The 19,202-nt window shown below is 45.9% G+C and overlaps 1 protein-coding gene across 1 annotated transcript in view; it reads left to right on the top strand.

Moving 5' to 3' along the window:
- The first annotated feature begins 3,243 nt into the window (after positions 1 to 3,243).
- The window catches only part of PFN2 (profilin 2), a 64,735-nt gene continuing 48,776 nt past the window's right edge, over positions 3,244 to 19,202 (top strand). The window contains exon 1 of the mRNA XM_082249538.1: positions 3,244 to 3,566. Within this exon, the coding sequence (XP_082105664.1) occupies positions 3,435 to 3,566 (132 nt within the window). The 5' untranslated portion in view covers positions 3,244 to 3,434. The remainder of the gene's footprint in view (positions 3,567 to 19,202) is intronic.

Raw genomic sequence — 19,202 nt, 5'->3', positions numbered from 1 at the left:
ATATAATTCTAGTGATCTATGATTATAGTGAGACAATATAATTCTAGTGATCTATGATCATAGTGAGTTATTATTCTGGTGACCTATGATTATAGTGAGACAATATAATTCTAGTGATCTATGATTATAGTGAGACAATATAATTCTAGTGATCTATGATTATAGTGAGACAATATAATTCTAGTGATCTATGATCATAGTGAGGTATTATTCTGGTGACCTATGATTATAGTGAGACAATATAATTCTAGTGATCTATGATTATAGTGAGGTATTATCATTCTAGTGATCTTTAATCATGGTGAGGTATTATCATTCTAGTGATCTTTAATCATGGTGAGGTATTATCATTCTAGCAATCTATTCTCTTAGAGAGGTATTATCATTCTACTGATCTATGACCATAGTGAGGAATTATAATTCTAGTGATCTAGGATAATAGTGAGGTATGATCATTCTAGTGATTTAGGATGATAGTGAGGTATTCTATATACTAGTATTCTATTCTGCTGATTTAGGATTAGGATTATAGGTATGATCACTCTAGTGAGTATGGATAATAGTGAGGAATGATCACTCTAGTGAGTATGGATAATAGTGAGGAATGATCACTCTAGTGAGTATGGATAATAGTGAGGTATGATCACTCTAGTGAGTATGGATAATAGTGAGGTATGATCACTCTAGTGAGTTAGGATGATAGTGAGGAATGATCACTCTAGTGAGTATGGATAATAGTGAGGTATGATCACTCTAGTGAGTTAGGATAATAGCTGGTATGATCACTCTAGTGAGTATGGATAATAGTGAGGTATGATCACCCTAGTGAGTATGGATAATAGTGAGGTATGATCACTCTAGTGAGTATGGATAATAGTGAGGTATGATCACTCTAGTGAGTATGGATACTAGCTGGTATGATCACTCTAGTGAGTATGGATAATAGTGAGGTATGATCACCGTAGTGAGTATGGATAATAGTGAGGTATGATCACTCTAGTGAGTTAGGATAATAGCAGGTATGATCACTCTAGTGAGTTAGGATAATAGCAGGTATGATCACTCTAGTGAGTTAGGATAATAGCAGGAATGATCACTCTAGTGAGTTAGGATAATAGTGAGGTATGATCCCTCTAGTGAGTTAGGATAATAGCAGGTATGATCACTCTAGTGAGTTAGGATAATAGCAGGTATGATCACTCTAGTGAGTTAGGATAATAGCAGGTATGATCACTCTAGTGAGTTAGGATAATAGTGAGGTATGATCCCTCTAGTGAGTATGGATAATAGTGAGGAATGATCACTCTAGTGAGTATGGATAATAGTGAGGTATGATCACTCTAGTGAGTATGGATAATAGCTGGTATGATCACTCTAGTGAGTATGGATAATAGTGAGGTATGATCACTCTAGTGAGTTAGGATAATAGCAGGAATGATCACTCTAGTGAGTTAGGATAATAGTGAGGTATGATCCCTCTAGTGAGTTAGGATAATAGCAGGTATGATCACTCTAGTGAGTATGGATAATAGCGAGGTATGATCACTCTAGTGAGTATGGATGATAGTGAGGAATGATCACTCTAGTGAGTATGGATAATAGTGAGGTATGATCACTCTAGTGAGTTAGGATGATAGTGAGGAATGATCACTCTAGTGAGTATGGATAATAGTGAGGTATGATCACTCTAGTGAGTATGGATAATAGTGAGGAATGATCACTCTAATGAGTATGGATAATAGTGAGGTATGATCACTCTAGTGAGTATGGATGATAGTGAGGTATGATCACTCTAGTGAGTATGGATAATAGTGAGGTATGATCACTCTAGTGAGTATGGATGATAGTGAGGTATGATCACTCTAGTGAGTATGGATAATAGTGAGGTATGATCACTCTAATGAGTATGGATAATAGCGAGGTATGATCACTCTAGTGAGTATGGATGATAGTGAGGTATGATCACTCTAGTGAGTATGGATAATAGTGAGGTATGATCACTCTAGTGAGTATGGATGATAGTGAGGTATGATCACTCTAGTGAGTATGGATAATAGTGAGGAATGATCACTCTAGTGAGTATGGATGATAGTGAGGTATGATCACTCTAGTGAGTATGGATGATAGTGAGGTATGATCACTCTAGTGAGTATGGATAATAGTGAGGAATGATCACTCTAGTGAGTATGGATAATAGTGAGGAATGATCACTCTAGTGAGTATGGATAATAGTGAGGAATGATCACTCTAGTGAGTTAGGATAATAGTGAGGTATGATCACTCTAGTGAGTATGGATAATAGTGAGGAATGATCACTCTAGTGAGTATGGATGATAGTGAGGTATGATCACTCTAGTGAGTATGGATGATAGTGAGGTATGATCACTCTAGTGAGTATGGATAATAGTGAGGAATGATCACTCTAGTGAGTATGGATAATAGTGAGGAATGATCACTCTAGTGAGTATGGATAATAGTGAGGAATGATCACTCTAGTGAGTATGGATAATAGTGAGGAATGATCACTCTAGTGAGTATGGATAATAGTGAGGTATGATCACTCTAGTGAGTATGGATAATAGTGAGGAATGATCACTCTAGTGAGTATGGATAATAGTGAGGAATGATCACTCTAGTGAGTATGGATAATAGTGAGGTATGATCACTCTAGTGAGTATGGATAATAGTAAGGTATGATCACTCTAGTGAGTATGGATGATAGTGAGGTATGATCACTCTAGTGAGTATGGATAATAGTAAGGTATGATCACTCTAGTGAGTATGGATAATAGTGAGGAATGATCACTCTAGTGAGTTAGGATAATAGTGAGGTATTGCAGTGTGATGAGCTGGGTGCATTGTACAGTATGATATGGTAGGAGTCATCGCTCCATCCTCCAATGATGATGATGCTAGGTGTACAGACACTGGGTGTATTGTGTCCGGTCAGTATATACAATGTGCGGGATGAGGAGCTGTGTCCCCGCACTGTATAGAATGTTCCATCCTTGGACCGCACTGTATAGAATGTTCCATCCTTGGACCGTTCCTCCTGAGCAGTGTAGAGAGAATTGCGCTCCGGGTGTATCCCCCGAGGAGCCGTGCAGTGTGTTCCGTGTAATATATAGAGTACCTCAGCCCCGCACAGGGCTCTCCCTGTACTGTATGTAGTGTATGGGGAATGCGCCGCCTGCACGTGGAGGTGTGCCAGTGTCCTTCCGCTGCTGCTGGCGGAGGGATCTGCAGTGGAGGGGGAGGGGGGCTACACCCGGGCGCTGCCCTATTTCCTTGGCTTCTCCCGGCTGGCGGAGCTCAGATTATCTCCGGCCGTGACGGAGCCGCTTCATCCCTGACATCGGCTACCCTCATCCCTACCCCGGCATCACCGGTATACCTCTCGGTCGCCCCTCTCGGTGTCCCCCCCCCCACTGAAGATGTCCGGCTGGCAGGATTACGTGGATATGCTGATGGCCGATGGCAGCTGCCAGGAGGCCGCCATTGTCGGATACGTGGACGCCAAATACGTCTGGGCAACCACCCCCGGGGGCTTCTTCCAGACGCTGACGGTAAGTGAGGGATGGTCGGTGCACCTGCTGGGAACAGACAATCATAATGAGGGATAACGGACGCCCCCCCGCGGACTCCCTCCCCCATCATGCGGCTCTTCTCCCTCCATGCCCTCTATGTATGCCCGCATCCCCTGATCCGCTATGTCAGGCCAGGCGGAGTCTCAGCACTGGTCGGACCGGTCTTTCCAGTCTGTCAGGAGCCGGGCGCTTCATCAGGCCGCCGGGCGCACATTGCGTTCACTGGAGAGCGCTTTGCGTAGCCCCCGGTCTCTGTCATCAGGAGATTTACGTATTTGACGTAAGCGGCTTTCGTGAATCCCGCCCCCGCCGCTGACACCATGTTCTTCTGCAAGATGGCGTGCTCCCATTGATTTTTATCCTTCACGAGGAGGCCTCAGAGGATACGGGGACACCCCCACCTTGTCACATACCCCCATATCACTATTCTTCTCCCATTTCATTCTAGACCGTCCTGTGTCCTGTCAGCGGGCTTCTGGAAGGCACCTCTGTGGTGGGCAAGGGGGTACACTTTGTCTGCCTGCTCATTTCATTTTATATAGTCCTCAATAAATAATATCCAGGGAGTTATAGACTTATTCACAGTCTAAAACGGGGAAGAACCCTCAAAATAACTCAGGTCTCGGGGACCCCTGCTAAAAATGACTTATCTACCACTCATGATACATTGGTGTGATGGTCAGTGGGAAGAATGCTCCTTACATTTGTGGGCATTGGGAAGAATTACCTTCTTACAGATAGATAAAAAGATCAATGGTGTCAGCTTATCTAAGAGAAAGAAATTGTTCAAGGAACCTATGGAGGAACCCTAGGCTTTCATGGATCCCTAGGCTTTCATGGATCCCTAGACTTTCATGGAACCCTAGACTTTCATGGAACCCTAGACTTTCATGGATCCCTAGACTTTCATGGATCCCTAGACTTTCATGGAACCCTAGGCTTTCATGGAACCCTAGGCTTTCATGGATCCCTAGACTTTCATGGAACCCTAGACTTTCATGGAACCCTAGACTTTCATGGAACCCTAGACTTTCATGGAACCCTAGACTTTCATGGAACCCTAGACTTTCATGGATCCCTAGACTTTCATGGATCCCTAGACTTTCATGGAACCCTAGGCTTTCATGGAACCCTAGGCTTTCATGGATCCCTAGACTTTCATGGAACCCTAGACTTTCATGGAACCCTAGACTTTCATGGAACCCTAGACTTTCATGGAACCCTAGACTTTCATGGAACCCTAGACTTTCATGGATCCCTAGACTTTCATGGAACCCTAGACTTTCATGGAACCCTAGACTTTCATGGAACCCTAGGCTTTCATGGATCCCTAGACTTTCATGGAACCCTAGGCTTTCATGGATCCCTAGACTTTCATGGAACCCTAGGCTTTCATGGATCCCTAGACTTTCATGGAACCCTAGGCTTTCATGGAACCCTAGACTTTCATGGAACCCTAGACTTTCATGGAACCCTAGGCTTTCATGGAACCCTAGACTTTCATGGATCCCTAGACTTTCATGGAACCCTAGGCTTTCATGGATCCCTAGACTTTCATGGATCCCTAGGCTTTCATGGATCCCTAGACTTTCATGAATCCCTAGGCTTTCATGGATCCCTAGACTTTCATGGAACCCTAGGCTTTCATGGATCCCTAGACTTTCATGGATCCCTAGACTTTCATGGAACCCTAGACTTTCATGGAACCCTAGACTTTCATGGAACCCTAGACTTTCATTGAACCCTAGGCTTTCATGGAACCCTAGACTTTCATGGAACCCTAGACTTTCATGGATCCCTAGACTTTCATGGAACCCTAGACTTTCATGGAACCCTAGACTTTCATGGATCCCTAGACTTTCATGGAACCCTAGACTTTCATGGAACCCTAGACTTTCATGGATCCCTAGACTTTCATGGAACCCTAGACTTTCATGGAACCCTAGACTTTCATTGAACCCTAGGCTTTCATGGAACCCTAGACTTTCATGGAACCCTAGACTTTCATGGATCCCTAGACTTTCATGGAACCCTAGACTTTCATGGAACCCTAGACTTTCATGGATCCCTAGACTTTCATGGAACCCTAGACTTTCATGGATCCCTAGACTTTCATGGAACCCTAGACTTTCATGGATCCCTAGGCTTTCATGGAACCCTAGGCTTTCATGGAACCCTAGACTTTCATGGAACCCTAGACTTTCATGGAACCCTAGACTTTCATGGAACCCTAGACTTTCATGGATCCCTAGACTTTCATGGAACCCTAGGCTTTCATGGAACCCTAGACTTTCATGGAACCCTAGACTTTCATGGATCCCTAGACTTTCATGGAACCCTAGGCTTTCATGGAACCCTAGACTTTCATGGAACCCTAGACTTTCATGGAACCCTAGACTTTCATGGAACCCTAGACTTTCATGGATCCCTAGACTTTCATGGAACCCTAGACTTTCATGGAACCCTAAACTTTCATGGAACCCATGTTGAGAAACCCCAAGGAGGGTTCCTCCAGAAGTTGTTGGGGGTTCCTGAAGCCATGGCTAATGAACCTTCTTTCTGATGGCGTCTGCATAGTCCCATCACTACTTGAAGACTTAGTAGCATGACACTGATCATCTTTTTAGCCGTCATTCTTCCAATAACATCAAACATAAGACACATTTTCCCTACTAACTTTCCCATGAATTGTTTTTTATAAGTCTAGGTACCCATATAAGCAGATTCTGGAACACGTGTAAATCACACACATTCCACACCCACAGCCAAAAGGCACTGCTCTTTACCAAACACCTGGAGGTACCATGAAAGTGTCACTAATGGCACTTTTCCACTGCAAGTACCGGCTTGGCTCTACTCGGCCCTGCTTGGCCCGGTTTAGTTTTCCACTGCATGGTACGGTGTTGGAACGGTTCGGTACGGTTTGGTACAGTTTGCTTTTCCACTAAAGTAGTACTAAAGTAAGTGGGTGGGATAACAACGATCCTCTGACCAATCAGTGGCTAGTAGTGACAAACAGTCAAGGCTGCATGCAAAGGATTGTGGGATATGGTACCGGTACAGCCCTCTTGGAACCACAACTGAGGTGGTACTGTTTAAGCGAGCCGTACCGTTCGGTTTCATGTAGTGGAAAAGCGCCGCCGTACCGTACCGAACCGTTCCAACACCGTACCATGCAGTGGAAAAGCACAAAAGCAAGCTGTTCGGTCCCATGCAGTGGAAAAGCTCCATTAGCTCACAGCAGTAAAATCAGTCTGTATATGCAGTACAGTATGCTTGTTATATTCACTGTGGAACCTAAGGAGTTAATCCTCTACATTGTGTAAATAGGCTGTTTGATCCTGTATGCACAGATCCCCCATCCTTCTTGCATTGTCCCCATGACGGGTCCGGATAAGACAGAGCCTTTGGAGTCAGGCTGCACATGCTCCGTTTGGTGTGTATTGCTAGAGAGTTTTTTTTTCTTGGGAGGGTGCATATGATTAGCACAGGGCCAATCAGCACTGTCCAGACAGAGGGTCAGGGGTCCTGCATTCTGATAGGACAGCCAGTGCAGTATGAAACCTGCACGTTCTCCCTCGTCCCCAAATCTGTACATACGCATCGCACTCTCCCTCATTGACAAATATGCAAAGTGCTGTCCCTTCATCCACAAATCTATACATACACAGCATGTTCTCCCTCATCCACAAATCTATACATACACAGCTTGTTCTCCCTCAGCCACAAATCTATACATACACAGCTTGTTCTCCCTCGTCCACAAATCTATACATACACAGCTTGTTCTCCCTCGTCCACAAATCTATACATACACAGCTTGTTCTCCCTCGGCCACAAATCTATACATACACAGAAAGTTATCCCTCGGCCACAAATCTATACATACACAGAAATTTCTCCCTCGTCCCCAAATCTGTACATACACAGCAAACTCCCTCATTCACAAATATGCAAAGTGCTCTCCGTCATCCACAAATCTATACATACACGGTGCGCTCTCCCTCGTCCACAAATCTGTACATACACAGCGCACTCTCCCTCGTCCACAAATCTGTACATACGCAGCGCGCTCTCCCTCGTCCACAAATCTGTACATACACAGCGCGCTCTCCCTCGTCCACAAATCTGTACATACACAGCGCGCTCTCCCTCGTCCACAAATCTGTACATACACAGCGCACTCTCCCTCGTCCACAAATCTGTACATACACAGCTTGTTCTCCCTCGTCCACAAATCTATACATACACAGCTTGTTCTCCCTCGGCCACAAATCTATACATACACAGAAATTTCTCCCTCGTCCCCAAATCTGTACATACACAGCAAACTCCCTCATTCACAAATATGCAAAGTGCTCTCCGTCATCCACAAATCTATACATACACGGTGCGCTCTCCCTCGTCCACAAATCTGTACATACACAGCGCACTCTCCCTCGTCCACAAATCTGTACATACACAGCGCGCTCTCCCTCGTCCACAAATCTGTACATACGCAGCGCGCTCTCCCTCGTCCACAAATCTGTACATACACAGCGTGCTCTCCCTCGTCCTCAAATCTGTACATACGCAGCGCGCTCTCCCTCGTCCACAAATCTGTACATACACAGCGCACTCTCCCTCGTCCACAAATCTGTACATACACAGCTTGTTCTCCCTCGTCCACAAATCTATACATACACAGAAATTTCTCCCTCGTCCCCAAATCTGTACATACACAGCAAACTCCCTCATTCACAAATATGCAAAGTGCTCTCCGTCATCCACAAATCTATACATACGCAGCGCGCTCTCCCTCGTCCACAAATCTGTACATACACAGCGCACTCTCCCTCGTCCACAAATCTGTACATACACAGCGCGCTCTCCCTCGTCCACAAATCTGTACATACACAGCGCGCTCTCCCTCGTCCACAAATCTGTACATACACAGCGCACTCTCCCTCGTCCACAAATCTGTACATACACAGCGCGCTCTCCCTCGTCCACAAATCTGTACATACACAGAGCGCTCTCCCTCGTCCACAAATCTGTACATACACAGCGCACACTCCCTCGTCCACAAATCTGTACATACACAGCGCGCTCTCCCTCGTCCACAAATCTGTACATACACAGTGCGCTCTCCCTCGTCCACAAATCTGTACATACACAGCGCGCTCTCCCACGTCCACAAATCTGTACATACACAGTGCGCTCTCCCTCGTCCACAAATCTGCTCATATGCAGTGCCCTCTCCCTTGTTCACAAATCTGTACATACACAGCGCGCTCTCCCTCGTCCACAAATCTGTACATACACAGCGCACTCTCCCTCGTCCACAAATCTGTACATACACAGTGCGCTCTCCCTCGTCCACAAATCTGTACATACACAGTGCGCTCTCCCTCGTCCACAAATCTGTACATACACAGTGCGCTCTCCCTCGTCCACAAATCTGTACATACACAGCGCACTCTCCCTCGTCCACAAATCTGTACATACACAGTGCGCTCTCCCTCGTCCACAAATCTGTACATACACAGTGCGCTCTCCCACGTCCACAAATCTGCTCATATGCAGTGCCCTCTCCCTTGTTCACAAATACGTATATGTATACTAGGGGCCCTTGACTGCATCTGCATAATTTGCTTTAAAGGTGAACTAATCTTGTATTGGAGGTTCCTATCAAATGAAAGAGACTCAAAGTGATTGTAAAGTCTCGTTGTTTTTTTTTAAATAACAAACATGTTATACTTACCTCCTCTGTGCAGTTGGTTTTGCACAGAGCAGCCTGAATCCTCCTCTTCTCGGGTCCCTCATTGCTGCTCCTAGCCCCTGCCTCCTGTTGAGTGCCCCCACAGAAAGCAGCTTGCTATGGGGGCACCGGGGCCGAGCTGCAGCTCCGTGTGTCCATTCAGACATGGAGCTGTGATTCTGCCCCGCCCCCTCTCTCCTAATTGGCTAACTGACTTTGACAGCTGTGGGAGCCCATGACGCCTCAGCTGTGTCTCAGCCAATCAGGAGGGAGAGTCCTGGACGGCCGAGGGACTCCTGGATATCGCTGGAAAGAGATGGGGCTCAGGTAAGTATTAGGGGGTGCTGGGGAGGCTGCAACACCCAGAAGGTTTTTTATCTTAATGCATAGAATGCATTAAGATAAAAAAAAAACCTTCGGACTTTCCAACTCCTTTAAAGTAGTCCAGGAGTTTTCTACCTTTATGCATTCCTTGCATTTAATTGGTTGTAGCTTAAAAAAAAAAGAAAAAAAATTGTTCCTGTTCCCTTAAAGCATGAATAACAGCATAGTGCTTGTGCTGTGTAATTTGGCCATTTGTATCATCTAACATACCTGGTTGATCCTGCCTGGTGCTGCCCTCCCTCCTGTAAACTGACCACATTTATCATGGTTGCTGAGCCCTGATACCGTGGTCAGTTTGCGTGCCTCTGTCAGCACTCTGTTTCTCCTTGCTCCCTCTCTCTCCCCCCTTGCCTGTCAGCTATTGACAGTGGTGATCTGCTCTCTTCCCCTCCACTCCTGCTGCTATCATAACTGTGTGCTATTGCTACAGTCCCCTGTGTTACATTAAATGATGTGCCATGTGTATGTGTTTTTTAAAAAAAATGCAGCTGTATACCTTATTTCATAGCTTATTTCATAGCTCCTTCACATGACCGCTCGCGACTCACCTCCCCTCCTCCCGGCTGAGGTCAGCGGGGGATTCTCAGCCCCTCATACTGTAGTTATCAGATTGGGAGAGAAGAGCAGGGAGCAGTCGCATGAGCGGTGAGTTAATGTTACACAGGGGATTGTAACAATAACACACAGTGGCTTGTAAAAAAAACACCCCACTAACAGTTCCCCCCTCGAACACATACCCTAAGCTTGTCAGCGATCCAGCACTTTGCCCAGCTGCAGCTCTTCTCTCCTCACTTTTTGCTCTCACAGGAGACTCCGGCAGCAGTGGGAGCCATTGATTCCTGCTCCTGTCAGGCACATCCTGTGAGGAGGGAGCAGAATGCTGTTGGGGGACTCCAGAAGAGGGGGTAATGTCATTGCACAGAGCAGGTAAGTATTATTTTAGTGAATGGAAAAAAAATAAGCTTATAATCACAGTTGTAAAGGTACAAATAAAGAACATGGTGTCTGGGATCCCCTAACTCCTCCTCTGTGTCAGCCCCCATAACAAGTGCTTGCTATGGGGGCAGACGTACAGGTTCAATCCCGAGCCGGACTGTGTGGCTCTGCCCTGACCTCCGCTCTCTGCTCACAGGATTTAATTGACAGCAGCAGGGGCCAATGACTCCCGCTCCTTCCTCCATGTCCTGTGAGGAGAGAGAGAGAGCAGCGCCGCTGCTCTTAAACACAGTGCTGTATCAAGATCGGGCTCAGGTAAGTACTTAATGGGAGGCTTGGGTGGAGCTGACATTGATAGGTTTTTTACTTCAATGCAAAGAATGCATCAAGTTAAAAACTATTTACTTTAGAAAGCCTACTCACCATCAGTTTGTGCCATAGATGGCTAGTGCTTTCTTAAGTTAACTGCTAAGGCTCCGTTCACATTTCAGCGTATGGATCGCGGGCAGAACCGCCGCGGTTCCGCCCGCGATCCGGAGATTATTGCAAATCGCGGGACGCCTGTGCGTTGCCCGTTGATTTGCAATAGCCCCCCAAACGCTGAGCGATGTTGCCGCGATTTCCGCCTGCCGAATCTCGGTAACATCACGCAAAAAAAAATCGCGGGACGCATTACAGCCAAAAAAGTACAAGCGCTTCTTTTTGCGTAATGTTACCGCGATTCGGCAGGCGGAAATCGCGGCAACATCGCTCAGCGTTTGGGGGGCTATTGCAAATCAACGGACAACGCACAGGCGTACCGCGATTTGCAATAATCTCCGGATCGCGGGCGGAACCGCGGCGGTTCTGCCCGCGATCCATACGCTGACATGTGAACGGAGCCTAAAGGTCCTACAGGCCTTCTGAAAGCTCACATTACACTGCTGTAGCTGACACACATTTTTTCTGCAGCCAAGTAAAAGTAAACCTTAGATTCATTAAAGCGGAGTTCCACCCTGGATTTTTTTTTTTTTTTTTAATACCCCCAGGACAGTCAGGGCTAGTACATTCCACAATGGCTAGCCTCTGATCTGTCCCGGGTTGCACTTACCTGTTAGGACAAATACTTACCTTGCAAACGTCTTGTCCAGCGCTGCCATCTCAGATGTGGGCAGCTTGAAGCCAGCGAGATCCTCTTTGGCGTCTTCTTCCGCCTTCTTTGGTCCCACGATGCTCTGCGCCGGCCCCGACGTCACTTCCGGGTCGCGCGCGTCATCCCTCTACAGCTTCTGGGCATGCCCAGAAGCTGTTTAGAAGGGGATGACGCGCGCGACCCGGAACTGACTTCGGGGCCGGTGTTCCGTGAGAATTACCTACCCGTGAGAAAAACCTACCCCTCGTCACTTCCGGTACTCCGCACTGTATGTAATGCAGCGGGTACATTAAAACAGCTGTGCTGAAATACGAGTGATCTCCGCTCCTGTCCCGGTCACTTCCCTGCTCTCGGATAGTAAATATAAAAGCGGCGGCGGCTGTATGAAAACATAAATCACTGAGCCGAAAGCCACTTTTATATTTACTTGCCGAGAGCAGGGAAGTGACCGGGACAGGTGCGGGGATGACTCGTATGTCAGCACAGCTGTTTTAGGTAAGCGCCGCGTCGGTAGGTTTTTTTCACGGTACACCGTGATCGTTTTATACTAGTGCGCATGCGCACTAGTAAGCTCCTCTGTTCTGCCATTAGGTATCCGGCGCTCTGAGCATGCGCACTGCTGCGCTGCTCAGATGCTTCTGGCCGGAAGTGACGAGGGGTAGGTAATTCTCACAGGGTAGGTAATTCTCACGGAACACCGGTGCAGGCGCAATGATTCCTGGGAGCTATGACGTCCAGCTCCCAGGAATCATTGCAGAGCCAGGAAGTGACGACGGGCCGCGGCCGAGGAAGGAGGAAGAAGGAAGTAAGGTAAGTATTTTTTCTTCGCTACGAGGTAAGTAAAAAAAAAAAAAAAATGCGATTATCCATTTCTTTTTCAGGTGCCCTGGAGCGAGAAGATGGAGGTAAGTATAAAAATAGGGTGGAACTCCACTTTAAAGTGGAAAACATTTTTAGCTGATCTGAACTGTGTAGGTGCATTTTCTATTTAGGAGGGGTGGGGGAACAATCTTGCATCTATTGCTAAGTGATTTTTGTATCCGTTGGAAGAGCCAGTCTTTGCTATGACTGCGCTGCTAAGGTATTTCAGCAGAGATCTGGCGAAAGGGAGGATTTTTTTCAAAACTGTTACTAAATCCAAAAATATAAAAAGCTGTTTTCAAGGGCTCCACCCCTTACAAGGTCCTTTGAAACCACCTTTGTATGCATGGTTTTGGCTGGCACCTACCTACCTATATGTGTCCATTGAAAAAGATAACTGGGCAGCAAGCCATTTCCTTCACCTGAACAGTATGTGAGAAACTCAGAGTGCATGCTTCCTTACCCAGAAGTTTGGGGAAGCAACGCTCTGTGAAATAGAACCAGAGGTGGTGATCTGCAAACTTATGCTGGCTATACACTCAGATTGCAGAGTATCCATACAATCTTGTTTAGCTTTACGGAAATGATGTAATATAAGAACAAACCTGAACAATCCATTCATTTTGTATCTGATCAGGAGGCACATGCACTACATAGTTGATGGTAGATCTAAAAGAGTGCAATCAGTTTGTATAGTGTATGGCCAACTTAAGCAATTCTTTATGAGCATATGGCCTAAAAATCGTGGAGTTTTTAATCCCAGTTCATATTTGATCTTTAGGCCCAACTCACTGATAAATGTAATTTTTCTGCAAAGCCTAGTGAACTAAGCCAAATAGATTTATTTTTTACATTCCGTTGTCTATTTTTATTTTCCTGGCCATATCTATAACTGTCAGCATTTAAGGTGTAGCTATGGTCATACGTATTCATTTCCACCCAGTATTTCTATTATTTCTAGCCTACTCCGGTTATTCTGAAAGATTTTGAAGTTTGTAAACTTTATGAAGATTCACATGTACTTTCTGGAATTCTGTGACACATATTCACCATGTCCTGTGAGTAGACACTGCTGTGTCACACATGTCACAGAGCCTGCCCTCTGAACTACAGAGGAGTTGAGAGGAGGAGTTTCAGGAGGTACAGGAATCATTGTTTGCAGGCAGCAAGGTACCATGGGATATGTAGTCCTTAGAAATTGAAAGTAAACAGCAGAGGAGAAGCTGCAAAGCATGCAGGGAATCCAGGAAGTTGTGAAAAGAGATTTTCAGCAGCAAGGCACAACTCCCAACTTGAAACTGTATCGACTGTCTACTAATACGCATGCTAGTATTTTATAATTTGTGGAATTTCATTTCTATTGCATATTTTTTTTTTGTTTTCCAAAATGGCCTTGTAGTTGAGGTGCACGGAATGAAAGATTTGGTACCCAAACCAAAAATTCAGGATATTTGGCCGAAACTGAAGCCGAAAATGATAGCTTTTTAAAAAATATTTATATTTATATATATATAATTGTATTATTTAGGACTTATAAATAATATCATGAATTTAAAAGATTATGAATTTATTGTGGGCCATTATTAGCACCTTTAGGAGAAGAATGCATCCCTTTAAATTCTATGTGGTGTTTCCATTGTGTTTCCATTGTGGTGTTAAAAATCTTGCTTGCTGCATTTTTGGTCTGTTAAAAAAACGCACTTACCTGTTGAAATGCATTTAAAAACGCATCAATAACCCACCCATGTTATGCTTTTGATGTGGTTTTTGAGTCACATGAGCCAAGAAAAACCATAAGCACAGGAAAATTAAACCAAAATTTGCTTGCATTTTCGGTGCAATTATCGACACCTTTTTCTCTATTGGCAAAATGCCGAACACTCCTTTTTCGGCCGATATATTTCAGCCCCTGAAACTTTGGTGCATCTCTACCTTGTATGATTCATCTGGACACTGCTTGGTAGTTTCATTTCAGTTACACACAGAAGTATATCAGGTTAAAAGAATAAAATGATGGTGAAATTACATTTAGGCCTCATTCAGCTGGGTGCTGTCATACATACTCTTTGTTGTTACATCCCCCCAGCTGTGTGCAGGCAGCCAGCCTATAGAAGTGAACACAGACGCAGCAGCTCTCCCTTGGCATGTGTAAGGGTGCTCACATCCCTGAACGCACACGGTTCCGGGCCACTCACCTGCACCCCTGTCAAATTTTGCCATGCGGCTGTGTCAGTGCAGCTGCTGCATCTGCATCCACTTCCATAGGCTGCCTGTGGAAGCAGATGTGAAAACAAACGCCTGTCTGAATTAGCACTTAGTGTAAAGATGTAATACAGGGATTTTTCATACTGCTGCTTATGCTAATGTTCTGTAATGAACACATACACCAGTAATTGCTTTTCTGAACTGACTGAGCCGGCTTCATTGTAGGATTGCCACAAACGTCACTGTGACTGAATTTTGTGCTCCTCCCTAACAGATGAGGCACATGTACAGAGAAACATTTGCTGGGCCTGGCCTGTTGATTATGGAATAAGCGGGCCTGGAATGACTGTGCAGTTATTTAGGAGGCCTACGCTTTCTTCCCCAAGCCATAGGCACTCGCTGTTCTCACTGAAGCTCCTACTTTTACCTAACAATGCAGAGACAGTTGAGTGCAGTATGCTGCAGTCTTTTGTCTTGCAGTAATTTTTTCAATCTACACATGGCTTTCATTGAGGAGCCGCTTGTCTCTGGATCACTGCCATAAGACACGAGTAGCATTTCATTGGTTAAATGTTAGGAATCTTAGCCCTTCTGAAATTCTAACTGTATTCAGTTTGTCATGTGTTGGAGTGTGGCTTTGTGAGGCTTTGTTTCTTTTTTTGTGCTAAAGATTTTTCTAAAGAACAAATTCTTGTATTATCAATGGGACATTAATATAACAAATATAAAATTGTTGCCTCCATATGACCTTAAACCCCCACTGCTCAGTGGTTTTGAATATCTTTATATGCCTGAATGTAGAAAATATTTCCACTCAGTAGAAGCTGATTTTTAGGTGGGATGAGTGCAGTTCTCCACACGTTTCTCTCATTAAATTTAGCTTTGTTAGAAGACATAGGGGGATATCTAATTGTACATTATTGGCATACTTCACCTTTTATAAATGCATAATAAATGCACCCACATTAAAGAAAAAAATGTAAGTTAAATACTTTTTTTACATTAACGCCTGCAAAGCATCACAACTGTGATCAGTGCATCCTTGGTGCAATGCACAGCTTCTGTAGACTATTCTTATAGTGGATCTGTAAATGAAGGATGTGACTGTGTGGGGCCCTTCCTGCACAGCCACTAAGTTCAAATGAAAAATGGCCACTCTGTGGAGATTAAGGCTATTTCAGGTAAGTAGGTTGGGTGCTGGGGAATTTGACCATGTTTCATGTTACACCCTAAATATTTGTACCATGAAACATGTTCAGAAAGGTTGACTATTCTTTTGAGTTTCATGTTAGTAACTGACAATAAAAATTTATGAGACTAAATAGCGTAATCATATAGTATGTATCTTACGTTATTAAAACTACCAAACTAGTCAAGTGAGGAACCCAAGAAAATGACTCTCTGTAGGGGAGACAGCATACATCTGTAAGCCAGGGGGTGACAAATTTGTTTTGAATCTAGGAGCCAGCTAAAAAAGTTAGGGGCCAGCTTATTTGTCGAGCCATGTCATAGGGGGCGTCCCACTCCCCACGCTTACCAAAGGGGACTCCCCTGATCCCCGTTTTCACCATAGGGGGCTTCACTGATCCCTGCGCTCCTAATGGGGGTTCCGCTGATCCCTGTGCTCTTAATGGGGGTGCTGCTGATCCCTGCACTCACCATAGGGGTTCTGCTGATCCCTGCACTCACCGTGGGGGTTCTGCTGTTCCCTGCGCTCACTGTGGGGGCTCTGCTGATCCCTGCGCTCACCGTGGGGGCTCTGCTGATCCCTGCGCTCACCGTGGGGGCTCTGCTGATCCCTGCGCTCACCGTGGGGGCTCTGCTGATCCCTGCACTCACCGTGGGGGCTCTGCTGATCCCTGGGCTCACCGTGGGGGCTCTGCTGATCCCTGGGCTCACCGTGGGGGCTCTGCTGATTCCTGCTCTCACCGTGGGGGCTCTGTTGATGCCCTGCTCATCATAGGTCTTGAGGAGATGATCCTGTACACACCAGTTCCAGCGTTCCCACCTAGACCCACCTACAGCATATGTCAGTACAGTTTTATTGGGGGGGAATGACAGAGCAGCTGGGGCCCCTGAGCACTGTACTATACACTGTTTGCCCAGACCTCTGTATTTCCATGGTGTGAATGGGCCCTAGCAGAGGATGGGAGAGATGAGCAGAGGGCTCAGCCCTGAATACATGCAGTACAAGGCAGAGCCTGAAGGAAGGAGCTCCCCGCATACACTGGGAGCTGGGCTATCCTCACCTCCCATAGGAGCCCCGCACTGAGTGGCTACCCACGTGTGTCTGTGCGCCTTTACTACATTCTATAAATGGGACAAGTCATTGTGCCGGCAGATGCTGGCCACTCTCTTCCTCCGCCGTCTTCCCAAAACCCACCTTTCTGTCTCCACTTGCCGGCTGGAAGTCTGGCTCCGGGAAACGAACAGCCTTGCTAGCTGCACCCGGAACTGAAATCCAACAGGGTGCACAGCCTGGAATATATGGGAGTAAGAGAAGAAGAAATTCCGTGCTTTCGGCCTGTGGGCGGAGACATAATGGGCTTAGAACATCAGCAGACCTTAAATTCCATAGTAAGACACATAGAACCGATTCTTAAAGAGAAGTATGGGTTTGACGTTTTCCCCCGTGTTCATACTTACCTAGGTGGATGCTGCATCTGTCCCCCAGCGCCTCTGCACTGAGAACCGAGCGATTGAACACCTCCGATCGCTTGGTTCTGACAGTCAACGGCTCTCTGCTCTGCTTTCTCCTCACTCATTGAAGCGCTGAGATGTAGAGGGGGCTGGTAGCAGACAGCTCAGGCTCTCATCAGCAGACTGAGAGGCTGAACCAGGTGTTGGTCCAGGCACCTGGTGGATCCCGACTCTGTGGTCGTGATGACACGATGCCTGGACCGACTTCTGTGACGTCAGCAGAGAGCGGACCTCAGACCGCTCTGCTGAAAACGGATCACAGGAATGCAGAACGAATTGCACTCCTGTGATCCATAGGAGATGTACAGCCAAACAAGCTTCAGCTGAACATCTCATTTAATGATGAAACAGAAGACTAGTACAAAAATATTTGTAAAATGCCATAGTCATAGACTCTCATAATACTGACCCGTATGCTCTCTCGCTTTCTTAGATCTGACTGTGTTCAGCACAGTGAGGAAGCACTAAGCTTGGCAGATCGCACAGTTTATTTTCCTTTATTTAAATTTTTAATCGATATTTCACATAGATATCTCATAAAGTTCATTTGTCGGCCAGGCAGTGCAAGGTAGTGGATTGCCTTGCACTGCACTGTGCTGATAAAAAAAAGTACTGCATGCACTGTGCCCACACACCACCACAGTGCAGTGGGTGAACCGGGCACATAGGAGACAAGGCGTTTTGCCTTGTCCATGTGGTGGGACTGCGCTGGAATAACCACCCAACGCAGTCCCACCGCATCTAGTGTGAACCAACCCTCACTCTCATAGTACTGACCCATATGCTCTCACTCTTACACCCAACAGAAACACAAGGGAGACCTGATTAAAAAATTGCAAGTCTTTTGTAATACTGTATCGCCAAATTTTTTTCAGCATAAGTCACATCCACTGTTGGTTATTTAGAACTTATCTCTTTTCCTTGTAATGTGAAAAAAAATAAAAATAAAAAAATAGTGACTGATTGTGAAAATCTTGTTTCTACTGTCTAGTAGTGGAGGCTGCTTGCAATCAACAAAACTGTAAAGTGTTCAAATGCCTAATCGCCAGAGTTTTTCTTTTCTGTCTCGATGGTCTCGTGGTGACTAATTTTTTTTTTTTTTGTAATAAAAAAATATTTTAAGTTATTTGGTCTGTTATGCTATACATGTACTTGGCACTTTTGAAAGTCCTGTTTAGGGCTGCAACGATGCGTCGACGTAATCGATTACGTTGACTACAGAAATACGTCGACGTGCGTGAAAGGCATCGACGCGTCACGCGTGACGTCACACGCCCCCTGCTCGCATTGCGGGCCGGTGTTCCGTGAACGTTACACCGGGCCGCTGCATTGATTGGGGTCGCTGCAGGCTGCACTGCCCCGCCCCCCGCTGCGCTCCAGTCCAGAGTGTCCGGCTCTTCTACGTCAGCCGCTGTGAGAGGCTTGACGTCCCGGGGCGGCTGCGCCTGCGCGTCAACTGAGCTGACTCTATGTGGCTGCAGACTGCCGCCAACGCCGATGATCCCTTCCACTGTCCCATACAGACGAGATGTCACGCGCCACTCCAGCAGCATCATGTGATCGTAGGTGAGCCTGAGGGGTCTGCACTGGGAGGGGGGCTTACTAAGTGGTCTGTACTAGGTGGGAGGGCTTATTGAGGGGTCTGTACTGGGAGGGG

This window comes from Pelophylax lessonae (assembly GCF_965119305.1).
Source record: "Pelophylax lessonae genome assembly, chromosome: 3".
NCBI classification, from domain to species: domain Eukaryota; kingdom Metazoa; phylum Chordata; class Amphibia; order Anura; family Ranidae; genus Pelophylax; species Pelophylax lessonae.
Note: the sequence above shows the minus strand (reverse complement) of the source record. Positions and strands in the feature narration are given on the sequence as shown.